Source organism: Pinus tabuliformis, chromosome 9 (assembly GCF_031772625.1).
Source record: "Pinus tabuliformis cultivar Carrire ecotype Pingquan chromosome 9, CPIR1, whole genome shotgun sequence".
NCBI lineage: Eukaryota > Viridiplantae > Streptophyta > Pinopsida > Pinales > Pinaceae > Pinus > Pinus tabuliformis.
In genome coordinates, this window is record NC_142307.1 from 121,510,288 (window position 1) to 121,526,181 (window position 15,894).

At 39.6% G+C, this 15,894-nt stretch overlaps 1 protein-coding gene across 1 annotated transcript; it reads right to left on the bottom strand.

Moving 5' to 3' along the window:
* Positions 1-12,063: 12,063 nt before the first annotated feature.
* Positions 12,064-15,649, bottom strand: LOC149147385 (uncharacterized). Its single transcript, XM_089441816.1, has 6 exons — positions 15,313-15,649; positions 14,904-15,141; positions 14,158-14,759; positions 13,749-13,986; positions 13,035-13,604; positions 12,064-12,350 (listed from the first exon to the last, which is right to left on the bottom strand). Exons 1-5 carry the CDS (start codon positions 15,562-15,564, stop codon positions 13,066-13,068), a joined length of 1,869 nt encoding a protein of 622 aa, XP_089297942.1. The 5' UTR covers positions 15,565-15,649; the 3' UTR covers positions 12,064-12,350; positions 13,035-13,065.
* Between the last annotated feature and the right edge of the window lie 245 nt (positions 15,650-15,894).

The window sequence follows — 15,894 nt, forward strand, 5'->3', positions numbered from 1 at the left end:
TGTACTAATATTTTCTTTCAAGGGGTCGAAGGCTTTCGGTTGTTTGCCTCCCCAATGAAACACCTTTTTCAATCCTATTAAAGCATGCAAGGGAGCTACAATTAAGGAAAACTTAGAAATGAACTTTCTCCAATATTGTGCTGCCCCTAAGAAGCTTCTAACTTCTATAGCAGATTTTGGTTTAGGCCAGTTCACAATGACTACCACTTTAGAGGGACCTATCTTCAATTCACCACCTCCTACTATATGTCCCAAATAATTCAAAGATGTTTTGCCAAATTCACATTTTGAGAGTTTAACATAAAGTTTTTCTCTTTTGAAAACATCTAGTGTCTGCTTAACATGCTTTAAGTGTTCTTCCCATGTTTTGCTAAATATCAGAATGTCATCCAGATACACAATAACAAAATCATCAAGAAAAGGTCTGAGTACATCATTCATTATTCTCATGAAAGTAGCAGGAGCATTAGTCAAGCCAAAAGGCATAACCAGCCACTCATACAATCCCTGCTTTGTTTTGAAAGCAGTCTTCCATGCATCTTGTTTTGCAACTCTGACTAGATCATCTATGCAAGGAAGGGGATAACTATTTTTGATTGTTATCTTATTCAGTGCTCGGTAATCATTGCACATTCTCCACGAGCCATCCTTCTTTCTCACCAAAACGATTGGAGATCCACATGGTGATGTGCTAGGTCTGATGAACCCCTTCTCGAGCAACTCCTGCACCTGCTTCTTGATTTCAACATTCTCTAAAGCGGACAACCTGTACATTCCAATGTTAGGCAATGGAGCATCTTGCTGCAAAATAATATCATGCACTATTTCCTTTTTGGGTAGCAGACCTTTAGGTTCTTGAAACAAGATATCATACTTTGAAACAACCTTTTCTAAAGCAGCTTGTTGTTTAGCATTACACCCTCAAATACATTGGTTTTATTAGGTTTCTTTTCCTTTACAACCATCAATAAGAATTGTTTGCATGAATTTATCATTCATTTCATCTGCCCTGAGTTTATGAGAGTATAATTATTCTTGAGCTTATGATCTCTTACAAAGTATTCGATTCCATCTTTAACAAGTAGATACTTGTTCTCGGCTCTATAGAAAATAGCTTTTCTGTCATACAAGTAAGGACTTCCTAAAACAATTCCACATATATCCAAAGGAATTATATCTAACTCAACCTCATCTACAAATGTTGATCCAAAAGAAAACTTGAGTTTGCATTGTCTAGTCACTTGTAGTTGTGCTTTATCATTCAACCATCCTAATGGGTATGGTTTCTTGTGAGGTGTAGTCACTAATCCCAACTTCTTTACAATTTCTTTAGAAATTAAATTTACTTGTGAGACACTATCAAACAAAGTATCAATCTTTTGATGTTTGGAAACAACTCGAATATGGAAAAGCTCATGCCTTTTTCTCTCATTTTCTTCATCAATAGTAGATTGTGCAGAATTACTAGTAGATGCTTCAAAATTCTTACCTTTTATACCTGTGGCTGCAATAGTTGTTTCATCTCCTGAGTCTGACCCCAAATTTTTTTGAATAGCTGCAGCAATCTTCTTCTTCTTGCCCTCGAACTTCTTAGGTCTCAGCTCCAGATGCAGAATCCAACAGTGCTCATCATCATGCCCATCCTTCTTACAATGAGTGCATGAAAACTTGCTCTTCTGTGCAATGTTAGCCTTCCTTGCTTTCCATTTCTGTTTTCTTTTCTCCTTATTTTTGCTTGCAGTGGGTTGGGATGATCGCCCAAATTCTGGACTTCCATTCTTTCCTCTAGCTTCTAGATGAGTAGCTTGTACATATACCTCATCTATACTAGTGGGATTAAACATGAGGATAGTATGCCTCATGTAGCTATGTAGACCACCGATGTACTTCAACAGAGTCTCAGGTGAGTCTAATGAGATTCCTAGAATCAATGCTCTCTTCCTAAATTCTTGGGTGTATCCTTGTACACTTTGCCCTTTCAACTGTCGAAGAGTTTGCTAGCTCATCATGGCTTGCTGCATGTAGACCAATGGATAGAACTGCTTTTTGATTGCAGAAACAAATTCACTCCAGACAGAGATATTCTTACCATGTCTCTTCATGTCAGCTTGGGTCTTGCCTTCCCACCAAACCAAGGTAGTGCCTCCAAGGCGTAGGCTTGCCACCTGAATCTTGCTCTTGTTTGAATAGATACTCTGCACTTTGCAATAAACATCAATTTGTCTAATCCAATTGTCCAGCTTTTCTGCATTCAACTCTCCATCATATATAGGTAAATCAAATTTAACATCTAGCTTAATCAAAGATGCCTTATTTTTATGTTTAGGGCTATTAGGAGGTGTGAGAAAGCTTTCTTCTTTCCCTTTGCCTTTTGAGTGGTCATGGAGGAAAGACTCATCTTCTCCTTTGTCTTGTTTGGAGCCTGATGCATCTTCATCCTTGTGTTTTCTAAAATCCTTATACATTTCCTCTACCATGGACCTTATGGCTAGGAAACTATCTATGAATTGAGGGTCTGGCCCCACAGAACCTTCTTCTGACATTGTCTTCTGAGGATAGACTCTCCCAATTTCAGGATTAGTTTCAACCAACTCTCCTTCTCCTAATTTGAGCTTTGATCTAGTTAGCATTCAACAGCTAAATCCAACACAAGCTTGTCTAACCTTAACAACCTAAAGCTCTGATACCACTTGATCTGAAAATCAATTGTGAGTGATCTCAGTTAATTAATTAATTAATGAAGGTATTATAGACTCATGTGTTGGTGTGTGTGTCTATGTTATCTTAGGCAACGGATCGATCAGATTGAAAAATACACAGACATTGGAAAATGGAAAAACAGTAAGAGAAACACAGTAAGAAAATACAAGAACACAACAAATTAATAAGGAGTTCACCCAATCCTCCTGGGCTACGTCTCCAGTCCAACTTTCAATGGTGGCCTTCTTTTTATTGTGTTTTTAAAGCAAAGTTTCTCCAGTGAGGAGCTCAATTTGAGTCTCCCAAAACAAATAATGCTTAGTAGGGTGGTTCTTGGATTCCCCAAGCCACTAGAGTGCACAGACTCTTCCTTACCAAGTCTCAACCACACTGGTCTTAATGGGATGAGTCCAATTTGGTACTCGGTTCCCGATAGATATCCTCACAGGGATCGCTTGAACCTCTCAAGCCTGGTTCTATCTGCTCGATGCTGCCTTAACTCTGCAAGTCAGTTCGACTCTCTGTTTTCTGCTTCTTGCTTTTCTCTGTTTTGGCTCTCTTAGTTGCTTGTTCACCTTGTTCTCTGTCTGTTCATTCATAGCTTAAAGCCAATCCATCCTCTGACTGCTCGCTTCCTCTTCTGCCCCTTCGGGTCACCTACTGCTGTTCGCTTGGAGTTCCCTGCCTCTGTGTCATCGCAACTTCGTAACGTCTCACAAGGAAGTGGCCACTTGTCCTCCCACGAACTGTGCCAACTCTTCCTCAAACGGTTTGGTATTTTGGTTACGCTGTGTAATGATTCATCTGCCAACTCAGCGGTCAAATCGGACTTCAGACTTTTATATGCCGCGGCTTAATTCTCCCTCCAGATCCGGTTTCTCATCAGGCGCAATCTTCGCCGTTAGATCTGGAGCCCCCAGATCCTACGATGTTTTCTCTTATCGCGTAGTTGACTTGCTCGACCGTTAGCTCGCGATGAGAGGCGGTTTTCTCACTCATCCGTTGGACACGCGTCGTGCAAGGTGTGGAATCGCTCGTTTTCTACCAAATCCGCTTACCTCCCCAAAGTGCCTTCGATATTTCGCCGGTTTCGGAGCGCGGGACCCGCCTTTTGCTTTAGCACTTTCCTTACGGTTTCCCGGCTTCCCATGGGATCAAGCGCTCGGGGCCTTTCCTTCTTGAGGGGTTTTTCCCAACGATGCGCGATTATGCTAATCGCGCATCAGAAACGACCTTCGTTTTCTGATCCAGACTTCCTAACTGCCAGTTTGCGTCCTGCGCGGTCTCCATGGGCCTCGGTCAGCGCGCTTTGACTAAGGTCCTCGTCGTTCCTTGCTAGCTGCAAACTACCACTGTTTAGAGGTCCTTCCTGATAGTTCTTTGTTCACAAGTTTTTGAAGTCTGTCTTGATTTGATAAAGTCATAGCATTTTGATAATTTTTCATGGATCTAATTCGGATCATCATCCCATGGCAGTTTCCATTGCAGGGAAAGAGCTGAGGCAAGCGCTCATTGCCATACTTACACCAAAGACAACAAGGAAAGGTATAACTAGTTTCGACATTCGAATGTTCATTTTGATTATGATCTTGTTTTTAATGATGAACGTAAAACATGGAATTGAAAAACATGTACCTTTTATGGATTACATAACCAGACATTTTCTAAGTGTTGGAAAAGAATGGAAGCACACAAAAGTATGAGGCATGAAGGACCCTCTCAACAGCAGGTAAAGAAACATGTTAAATAGATCTAGAGGAAGAAGACTTATTGCAGTCACTGCGACAGAAGTGGCCATCAAAGAGCCACTTGTTGGAGGCTCCATCCAGAGCAGCGCCTTAAAGACAAAGTATCGGTGCATGAACCAGGTGAAACGATTGATCGACAAGCAAGACCATCACAGGGTGATGACCCATTCACCTTGATAAGTGAAAAATGGTTCTAGACATGTTAGCGTTTCATGGTCATACTTTTGTAAATCATTTGTTGAATTTTAAAATGTAAAAGTGATGATGTGTTTTCCATCACTTGTTTAGCAACAATGATGTCTGGTCTTATTTTGTGTTGCATGATAAATTGTGAAAGTGATGTTGTGTTTCCATCACTTGTCAAAACAATAGTGTTTGGCCTTATGTTTGTAAATCATGTGTTGCAGTGATGATGAGTTTTCTTGTTTTCGTAGTTGGGGTATTGTGTCCATTTTGATGTAAACTTGACCACCGAGTATGTGTTATGAACTCGTGGCAAGTATGGGACACTTGGGTCATTAGTTGGTCATGAAATTCAAGCATGTAATTTGTGAAAAAAAGGTACTACAAGTTGCAGAGGTGGCAGGTGTTAGCTCATCGGTTAAGGTTCCAAAGAACAAAGGTGAAGGAGATGGAAGCGAGGTCTTTCAGGATGCTTGTGATGCAAACAAGGTACAGAGAAGTTGTAGATTATTTTTCATGCTTTTGGAGGACCAAAAGCTCCTCAGTGGGGAGGATTGATCTAGGTGGCTCCAGGGACACACATAGGACAAAGAGGGCTTATGAAAGCTAAAAAATCAAAGTGATCAGAATGATTTCGAACTAGGAACAAAGCGTAGATCTCGTCGTCCTGATTGCGATGGTGTGAATGGTTCATCAAACTGAGTCCGTATGCGAAAGTTGGAAGTAGTCAAAGTTCAGGTTGACTTTGGTGACTGGGCAGGCTTAAGGAGGCCGCAATTTGGACCAAATCTAGCCACCAGATTCTGGCCAACCTGTGCCAGACTCTAGGCGAATTTGCGGCCTAATTAGTTTGTCTCCTTCGGCCTAAAATCTGAATTTTTGAAAATGCCTTATTATTATTAGACATTAAAAAATATATATATATAAAAGGGAGGTGGTGGGCCACCACCCCCACACCTCATATAACATACATATTAATTGAGAGGCCAGTGGGAGTTGAACCCATGGCCAGCGGGAGGGCCGAACCCACCCACATGGCGGCCCCATGTGCCATAAATACAACGCAACGTGAACTGAACCAACGGTCAACCCAAATATTCACACGCCCATTAAATGTGGTTACGTGAGTTATGGGGGCGGGCCCAATGCGGACCCAACACACCCCACCACCCCACCCCACCCCCCCCCCCCCCCCCCCCCAAAAAAAAAAAATGCATTTTGGTTTCAACATAACTGTAATGTAATAAAAATAGGGAGGGGCGGGATTTGATCCCCCGACCCCTCCTTAACTATTCTCCTTACTTACCATTGTGCCAAACTGACTTATTGTTAAGTCCGCCCAACAAATTTATATAAACCCAGTTTTTTTAGTGCACCCGGAAGGCAGATGGAGGAACTAGGAGTGGGCATGGATTTTGAGACAGAGGAGGTAGAACCTTGACATGCATTTCGATGCAGAATATTCTTTGATGCCCGAAGATTCTCCAAGGAGGTAAATTTTTTTTTTGTCAATATATAATCAAGTTTATAGTCAATTTTCTCAGATTTTCGAAGGGAACGCTATGGCGAGGTTGGATTCTCCTTTCGAGCAGCAAATTTGCAAATTCCCAGTGGAGGAGAATATTTGAGGAATCTTGAGGGAATCTTCCAGATTCCTTGGAGGCTGAAATTCGCCATATTCAGAATGCAACCAACTTCATACTCATTTTTCTCATAATTCCTCAAGGAATCCGATGGCACAGTCAGTTTCCTGATCTGAGCAGCAGATTTGTATAGGACTCGAAGGAGGTAATCTTTGAGGAATCTAGGGGAATCTAAAAGATTTCTTGAGCCCCAGATTCTCACTTTCTCAGAATTAAGAAATTTGACAGTCGATTTTGCACTATTCGATGCCACAAATATGATGGTGTGTTCAGATTTTCCATTTGCACATTTCATTTCTCCGCCACTTTTCTAAGTGGAGTACAGGTGTCAGCATTCATGTGCTAACAACCATTTCCATGAGATTCAACGCCGCGAGATTCGACATGTGACCAGCTTCAACAATTTGACATCCTCTTCTTCAGATAGGCCCTGGATGTGAGGTATATGCAGTGTGTTCATGTACTTCTTCTACTATGCATTGTGTTGCACAGATCCCTGTTTGATGCTTGATGTGGGATCTTGTTTCTTACTTGTTTTCATGATTCCTACTTGATGTGACGTGGAACCGTTTGTTAGATGTACTTGTTGTCATGATTCGTCATGTTTTACTTGAGATCCCTTTGTTTTCATGTTGATGGGATACTCATGTTGTCGCCATGTATGTTTGCATTGAGATTCCTTTTATGCCGTGTTGGCGGGATGATCACCATGCATGAGTTTTGTGTCACACTGATAGGAGTCTTTTGACTGAGAGTTCCTATAGCGGAACATCTCTTGGTGCGACTCATGCATGAGGGCATTTTCCTTGTATGATAACGACATCATCTCTTATGTACATCATCACTATTGACAACACTTAATGCAGCGACCTACATCATCTTGACACCGGGGCCCAGAGACGTAGTCCCTCCTAGACGAACTCCGTTATCAATGGATTATGTTTTCATGTGTTGATGATTGTCATGTTCCTCTTTTTTACAGCATGTAGATGTATTCATTTATATTCTTTTAAAAATGCAATTTAACACATCACGATAGTAAAAGGTCTTGGAAGGGTCCTTTATCACACCCGGACCTGGATCACTTAATGATATACAACTGCTGCTTCATCTTCCCAAAATATATATGTTCATGTATTATTTAGGTTGACATTCCTTGATCAATTAAGTAGGTTGTTATTGGATTTGCTATTGGTTTTGGAATTCTTTGTTGTCTCTTGATCACTTGTGCAGGTACATAAACACTGAGAGAAGTAGGAACAAGTCTGTGACACAAGTAGTTCGAGGCCCTCAACAAAGGAAATCGGAATAGCATCAGACCGAGGTAGGCCATCTCTTTGGTTCTTATTTTTAATTATAACCTAGGAAGATGTCTAGTTTATTGTCACTTTAGTTGATGGACCCACTCATTGGGCTAGAGGGATCGTCTCTGTCCGCAAAGAGGATTAACCTTGTCAACAAAATGGCGACTCCGCTGGGGAGCATATGATCCTTTCCTTTTAATTATTCACTTTGTCTTTTGACGAATTTGATCAACCATTCATTCTTAGACTTCATTGCTTGTTTGTAGTTAGCCTCACTTTTTGGTAGATGCTTGAAGGTTGTTTATTTGAGTTGTTCTTGAAGATTTTGTGTTTTTTTCTTTTTTTTTCTTGCCAATAGCGGTTTTAGCCCTGACAGTGGCGACGATATCACGGATTTGTTGATTACAGTAGTGATGATCGCTGCTTTTCTCTTAACAGGTGCAATGATTGCAAAAGTTAAAGAAATTTAGGGTTTGTCTTCTTGTTTTCAGTTCTTTTTGCCTTCTCCCAATGATTTACCAGTGTGATATTAGTTGACTCTTTTATTGTTTGATTGCAATCACCTCTTAACTTGGTTTGAGTATGTTTGAAGTTTGATTAGCCTTTTAGGGTTTCTAGGTCTTCTAGGTCATCCTTCATCCGCTCGTTGGTCTTCTCATCAGAGATCAATTACCTGTGTTAAAGAGTCTTTTGTGTGTTTGGACATCCTTTGCAGATCACTTTTGGTTCTTGTGTCTTAAGTTGGTTTCATTAGTGTTAGATTGAGTAGATATTGTGAAATTCACTTGAGTTCCATTTCAGAAACAATAGATTACAAATTGTTTGTCTCATTTGAATAGAAAGGAATTGTTTGCTTTGATTTTGTGTTTCAAAAAGTGAAAGTGAAAGTGTTATCTTTTCATAGTTTTCGAAGCAATTTTGTTGCATTCAAATCATTACTATGAAAGAGATTTTCATGTTTGTTGGCTTGATTTTATTCTCTTTTACTTTTTGCATTAGATTATATTGATTGCACTAAAGTGAAAAGAAAAAATCATCATTATATCTTAAGGTAGTTTCGCTTTAAGGTTTTTTGTTTTGGCATTGCATTTGATTATCATATGAAAGATTAGACTTCATGTTTTGCATTTGGCGTTTGAAGATTATCATGGATGCACTTTTGCATTGCTTTGATGCATGATTTTAGTGATTTTCTTCCCTACATAGATAACTTTTATCGAATTGAAGGATTTCATTTCATCATTTAGTTGCATTTTAAGAACAAGTAACATTGTTAAGGCCTTGAAATCGAAACATAATTCCAAGATCAACTTTAAAATCTATCAATTAATATAAGGAGAATTTGAAACATTAATGTTCATACTTAGTGGTCTAGGCTAGAAATGTGTTTTGACATCTATAAAACTTAGCAGCTGTCGTCCGCTTCGGCATTAGAGGTTTCCATTTTGAGTTTCTCACTCAGTTTGGGACAAAGTTTCATTTGATACATGATGACAACAAGAGAACTATTGTTCATGATATATGTTGCATGATGAGATTATCCAGTCCTCCAAGTGAAGTGAAACAATATCTCTAAGGGCAACGAAACAACTCAAGATGAGGGCTCTTATAGCCTTTCGTGCTCACCAAGGAAACCTGCAACACCTCCTGCAATTTTGGAACCGAGGAAACCCTAGCTATAAACTCCGTAACCTAGCCATCTTACCTCTGCTAAACCCCTCACACGTAGACGAATTTCAAATAGAAGAAAGGATGGGTCGGTTATTGAGGGCAGAACCGGAAGGGCCCAAGTTCTTAGAAGGATACCCTCAAGTGAAAGACTTACTGAAGAAGGCAAAATGGCTACGTTTCATTCAAAAATTTAAGGGCCACAATAAGGAGATAACAAAAGCTTTTGCAAGGTCTTTTAACGGCCAGGTGGTGGAAATTGGGGACCTTAAGTTCACAGTCACCAAAGCATCCATAGGAGCTGCTATAGACCTGCTCCAGGAAGGTGAACGCTAGTTCAAGAACAAGAGTTTGGACGAGCAGGCTTGGAGAGTCATATTACGCAACCCAGGTATGGACGTAACTGTATTCACAAGAGGAATTCATGTTCATGCTTTAAAAGAGGAGTGGGCCAGCTTACCGGTTAATCATTCAAAAGTTCATTACCTGTGAAGGCTGTTTTGGGGCAATGCACATGTATCACACTCGGTTATTGATGAACTTTTTAGAGAACCAAACCCTCAATCTGCCCTACTTTTTATTGCTGAGCTTGAAAAAGATGTGCACAACAGTCCAAAAGAACATAGAAGACATAGAACCTTATTTGTATCATCATGGGCTTGTGAGAATTTTAATTGAGGACCAATTAAAGAAAAATAAACTCAGTAAACTCCGTAACCTAGCCATCTTGAGCCACTGAGCTTGAAAAAGATGTGCACAACAGTCCAAAAGAACATAGAAGACATAGAACCTTATTTGTATCATCATGGGCTTGTGAGAATTTTAATTGAGGACCAATTAAAGAAAAATAAACTCAGTAAACTCCGTAACCTAGCCAATTGAGCCACTGTGTTCTTCTCTATAAACTCCGTAACCTAGCCATCTTACCTTGCTAAACCCCTCACACGTAGACGAATTTCAAATAGAAGAAAGGATGGGTCGGTTATTGAGGGCAGAACCGGAAGGGCCCAAGTTCTTAGAAGGATACCCTCAAGTGAAAGACTTACTGAAGAAGGCAAAATGGCTACGTTTCATTCAAAAATTTAAGGGCCACAATAAGGAGATAACAAAAGCTTTTGCAAGGTCTTTTAACGGCCAGGTGGTGGAAATTGGGGACCTTAAGTTCACAGTCACCAAAGCATCCATAGGAGCTGCTATAGACCTGCTCCAGGAAGGTGAACGCTAGTTCAAGAACAAGAGTTTGGATGAGCAGGCTTGGAGAGTCATATTACGCAACCCAGGTATGGACGTAACTGTATTCACAAGAGGAATTCATTTTCATGCTTTAAAAGAGGAGTGGGCCAGCTTACTGTTAATCATTCAAAAGTTCATTACCTGTGAAGGCCGTTTTGGGGCAATGTACATGTATCACACTCGGTTATTGATGAACTTTTTAGAGAACCAAACCCTCAATCTGCCCTACTTTTTATTGCTGAGCTTGAAAAAGATGTGCACAACAGTCCAAAAGAACATAGAAGACATAGAACCTTATTTGTATCATCATGGGCTTGTGAGAATTTTAATTGAGGACCAATTAAAGAAAAATAGGGATACCTGGGAACGGTTTTTGGTGAGAAACTACTTTCAAGAGCCATCTAGGCACCTGAAAGCAATACACCAAAAACACCAAGAAGGAGTAGGCGAAAGGAGAAAAGTGCAATAATTCAAGACCCTCCTATTAGCAAAACCAAAGAAGTTGATCAAAAAGAGAGGGAGGAAAGAACTAAGGATAGAAAACAGAGAAAATTGAAAGGGAAAAGAAACATAGAGGATGTCTACCAATCATCAGAATCTTCTTTAGAAGAAGACCATCAAGTATTGTCTGAGACTAGTGCATCTTCGAAAGCAAGCGACTACAGCCAAGAAGAAAGAAAAAGGAAAACAGAGTATGGAAGAAGAGAGTACTAGTACACAACCTTTAAGAAGAAGCAACAGGCTTAGAGGAAAGTGGAGGAAAGCACAAATAAAATTACTACCTTGGTGAAATGATTCAATATTTCTATCAACTCAGATAAGGTAGTAATTTTCCATGTACATGCAAGTTAAACATTTTCAGCAATAGAGCTAAATTGCTATATCGCCAAGATGGTATCCCATAAGAGATATTTTCAAGACTCTAGACAATCATTATGTCAAAGAAAGCGAACTATCATTCAACCTCACTGACATTCACGAGTTTATAAAATCTATAAGAAAAAAATGAGCTTTACTTCATAATACTTGAGATCGATATTGGAAAAAACCATCTTTATAGGAATGAAAGGCATTTCCTAGTAACTACTCTAGTGATAGCTAGAATGCTAAAAATCCATATTTGAGAAGCATCTTGTGATAGCTAAAATGACAAAGAAAAAAATGAAGTCCGGCAAAATTATTTCCCAAATGCTAAAAGATGAGAAAAGGGAGCAATGTTTTTTGCTATAGCAGTTTTGACGGATCATAGAAACAAGGACTCTAGAGTATATTAATATGATTCAATATTCAGAGCATAATATGGTACGCAGCATACATATCCTGTATGCTACATGTACGCAACGCCATTCTAGTGGAGAACGGAATGGAAATATGTTATGCAGCAGAGTACTCACCAAATTCAAATTTGGACAAATTCAATACAATTACAAAAAAAGTCCAGTAGAAAATTGGGAAAAAAGCTCAGAATATACCACTTAAAAGCACTATAAATCCTTTAAGTTTCCTTCCAGAATATATGGGCAAAGCAGCAGGCAACAAAACTTTGTAAGTTTCATTCCAGGATGTACGGGCCAAGCAGCAGAATGTACAAGCCAAGTGCAAAGTAATATGTAAACATCATATTCTTTATACAGTTACACAAAACTGGAGCAACAAACAACATTCTAGGGACAAGCAGCATGTTGGAGAATAGACAAAATTCCAGCTACCAATCACCAATCCTCTCAGATAAGCATAGTCCAGCGTCAGATATGGTATCACAGGGCTCTGCATCAGCTTCTTGTTCTTGAGAATAAGTTGATCTCCATGACACAGGCACTGAGATTATGCATTCTTTACTATTTCGAAAGACTGGATCTTCTTGGAAAATGCTGCACCATGCAACACATGCCAAACGAATTGAATTATAGTGAATTATTCAAAGGCCAAATCAAAATTCCCAAGTTTTGGATCGTTTAGGTCTATTCGGCCGAATTTGCTATGGTACACCCTATTAGATCTAGGACTCTATGCTTCAAGAAGAAAATAAATGAACAGGAACCCAATTTCTAATTTGAAATTCAAACGTTGGAATTAAAGAAAACGATACACATATATAAGTCAATATTCTTTATTCATGTTAGCTGATTAACCAAACCTCTAACGGAAAATTCCATAGTTCACAACTATTGAAACAAAGTAATCATAGAACCAAGAAAAAATGTTAATCAATAGCTACTACATCATGGTTACCAAGCCAAATCACATGACAGATTGTTGCAAAATGACCTTGCGATGTTGCATCATCTTATACAGATTTTTCTTGGGTCATTGCAAAACAAGGAAATATATGATATGCACTCGTGATATATTTATTTAGCAAGAGTAACAGCCATAAAGAGTTCATTTTGTTTCAACTTCAAGATGATGAGGTTTCTGAGAAATCTGAGTCCTATAAATATAATAAATCTGACTAAATGTCCTTCTATGCTAAAATCAATAAAACGAAATAGCTCAAGAATTGAGACAAAAATCAATGATTTGGAAATATGAAGAAAGTTTTCACTGTGTTATACCAGAATGAGACAATGCACACTCTAGGCTTTGTCAAGCTGTGCTATCAGTCTCCTTTCTGTTCTTTTTCTTTTTTTGAGAAATTTGTTCAGCATTCTCAGATTCACTTCTACTCCTCTTGCTGATGGGTTCAGTTAGATCGAGCTCCTGACTGATTTGCTGCATCCCCTTAGATCCATGTACTTTGTCTTGATAGGTATCCCTTGTCTCCTTTTTCAAATGTTCTTGTTGTGCAGACAAAGGATCCTGTTGAATATGATTATGAGGCTGCGGGGCTGACACTGAATGTGCATCATTTATATCTGACATTCCCCTTCCGGCTTCATGGGCATCCTTCACCTTTGTCTTTTCTATACCATGTCCAGCTGCACATGCATTCTCCACATCTGTCTTCTCTGAGTCCTTTTCAGGAGCAGGTGCACCGTCGACAATTGAATTTTCTAGACCATTTCCCACCGATTGAGATTCAGTTCCTTCTAATAGCTGATTATCAGATGCCAAGTTATCCGGTTGTGCAGTTGGCTGTTTGGAATCATTCTTCGCATTAACTTCAACATGCGATAACGAATTACCTAACATGAGATTCCAATGGAACAGTGGCAAGATCAGTAACATATAGCATCGTTGAGAGCAAAAGAAATGTAAGGATATTAGAAGTTACATAAGGATAGCCGAGAAGAATGAAAATAGTTAGTTCTCCATTCACATCAACTCACAATATTGGGGGTCGTTTGCCTGAAGTACTTCAAATGCAGCCTTGGGGTCGATTGCCTGAAGTGCTTCAAGTGCAGCCTTGTTTTGAGCGTCCCTTTGATTGTTTGAAGGACCTCCAGTATAGGAAACCCCATTAACAACCACAGTTGCTGTAAAAATCCCTGTAAAACGATAACTCGGAGGCGGCATATTCTTCCTTGTAACAACTTCCGCAAGGATACCTTTAGGCCGTACTTTCTCCTTTTTGGTTGTCAGCAAATAAATAAAAGGAAGTTTATAACATAATCCACCATATTCAATCAAAATCATTAAATTTGCAAACAAACTCGGAACAGAAAAAGAAATATAAAATAGAAAGCAAAACCAGCATTTGAAAAGATTTTGAGAATTTGAGTAAGAATTGAAACTTACTTTGAACTCAACAATCAACCCTTGCGATTCCAAATCTTCCACAGCTGCCTTAGCTGCAGCATTCTGTGATGCCTTCTTGTTGGTGAAACCAGGAAGGGATTCATACTTTGCCCCATTGATTATTACAGTGCACTTGAATTGCGGAAGATGGTCTTGGCCCTCATTTACAACTTCATAGAGAGGCAATGGCAAAGAGTTCTTCTGTGCATATTCTTGCAATCTGTTCTTGAACATCTGCGCAGGATGCACCATTTCTTGTTGTGCAGACAAAGGATCCTGTTGAATATGATTATGAGGCTGCAGGGCTGACACTGAATGTGCATCATTTATATCTGACATTCCCCTTCCGGCTTCATGGGCATCCTTCACCTTTGTCTTTTCTATACCATGTCCAGCTGCACATGCATTCTCCACATCTGTCTTCTCTGAGTCCTTTTCAGGAGCAGGTGCACCGTCGACAATTGACTTTTCTAGACCATTTCCCGCCGATTGAGATTCAGTTCCTTCTAATAGCTGATTATCAGATGCCAAGTTATCCGGTTGTGCAGTTGGCTGTTTGGAATCATTCTTCGCATTAACTTCAACATGCGATAACGAATTACCTAACATGAGATTCCAATGGAACAGTGGCAAGATCAGTAACATATAGCATCGTTGAGAGCAAAAGAAATGTAAGGATATTAGAAGTTACATAAGGATAGCCGAGAAGAATGCAAATAGTTAGTTCTCCATCCACATCAACTCACAATATTGGGGGTCGTTTGCCTGAAGTACTTCAAATGCAGCCTTGGGGTCGATTGCCTGAAGTGCTTCAAGTGCAGCCTTGTTTTGAGCGTCCCTTTGATTGTTTGAAGGACCTCCAGTATAGGAAACCCCATTAACAACCACAATTGCTGTAAAAATCCCTGTAAAACGATAACTCGGAGGCGGCATATTCTTCCTTGTAACAACTTCCGCAAGGATACCTTTAGGCCGTACTTTCTCCTTTTTGGTTGTCAGCAAATAAATAAAAGGAAGTTTATAACATACTCCACCATATTCAATCAAAATCATTAAATTTGCAAACAAACTCGGAACAGAAAAAGAAATATAAAATAGAAAGCAAAACCAGCATTTGAAAAGATTTTGAGAATTTGAGTAAGAATTGAAACTTACTTTGAACTCAACAATCAACCCTTGCGATTCCAAATCTTCGACAGCTGCCTTAGCTGCAGCATTCTGTGATGCCTTCTTGTTGGTGAAACCAGGAAGGGATTCATACTTTGCCCCATTGATTATTACAGTGCACTTGAATTGCGGAAGATGGTCTTGGCCCTCATTTACAACTTCATAGAGAGGCAATGGCAAAGAGTTCTTTTGTGCATATTCTTGCAATCTGTTCTTGAACATCTGCGCAGGATGCACCATTTCAAGAACTGAAATGAGACGAGAAACCCAAAAACAAGAGCTCGCCTGCAATACTAAATTTTCCCTAATTATTGCTCTAATTTCTATGTAGATAGCCCTATTTGTTGCCGGAACTACCCTTATATAGCTCCTTCCATTTGCTACAATAAATAATAGCATTTCACTGGTTTTTCGCCGAGTGTAACGTATCTTTGTAACGCCTCCGGTTAGGGTTTTAGGGGTAAACTACTATCTCTCCTGCACCTGCCTATGGTAAACTACTGTCTCTCCTGCACCTGCCTATGCTTCTGCTACCTATGCTTCGAACCAGGAAACTCCATTACAAACTTA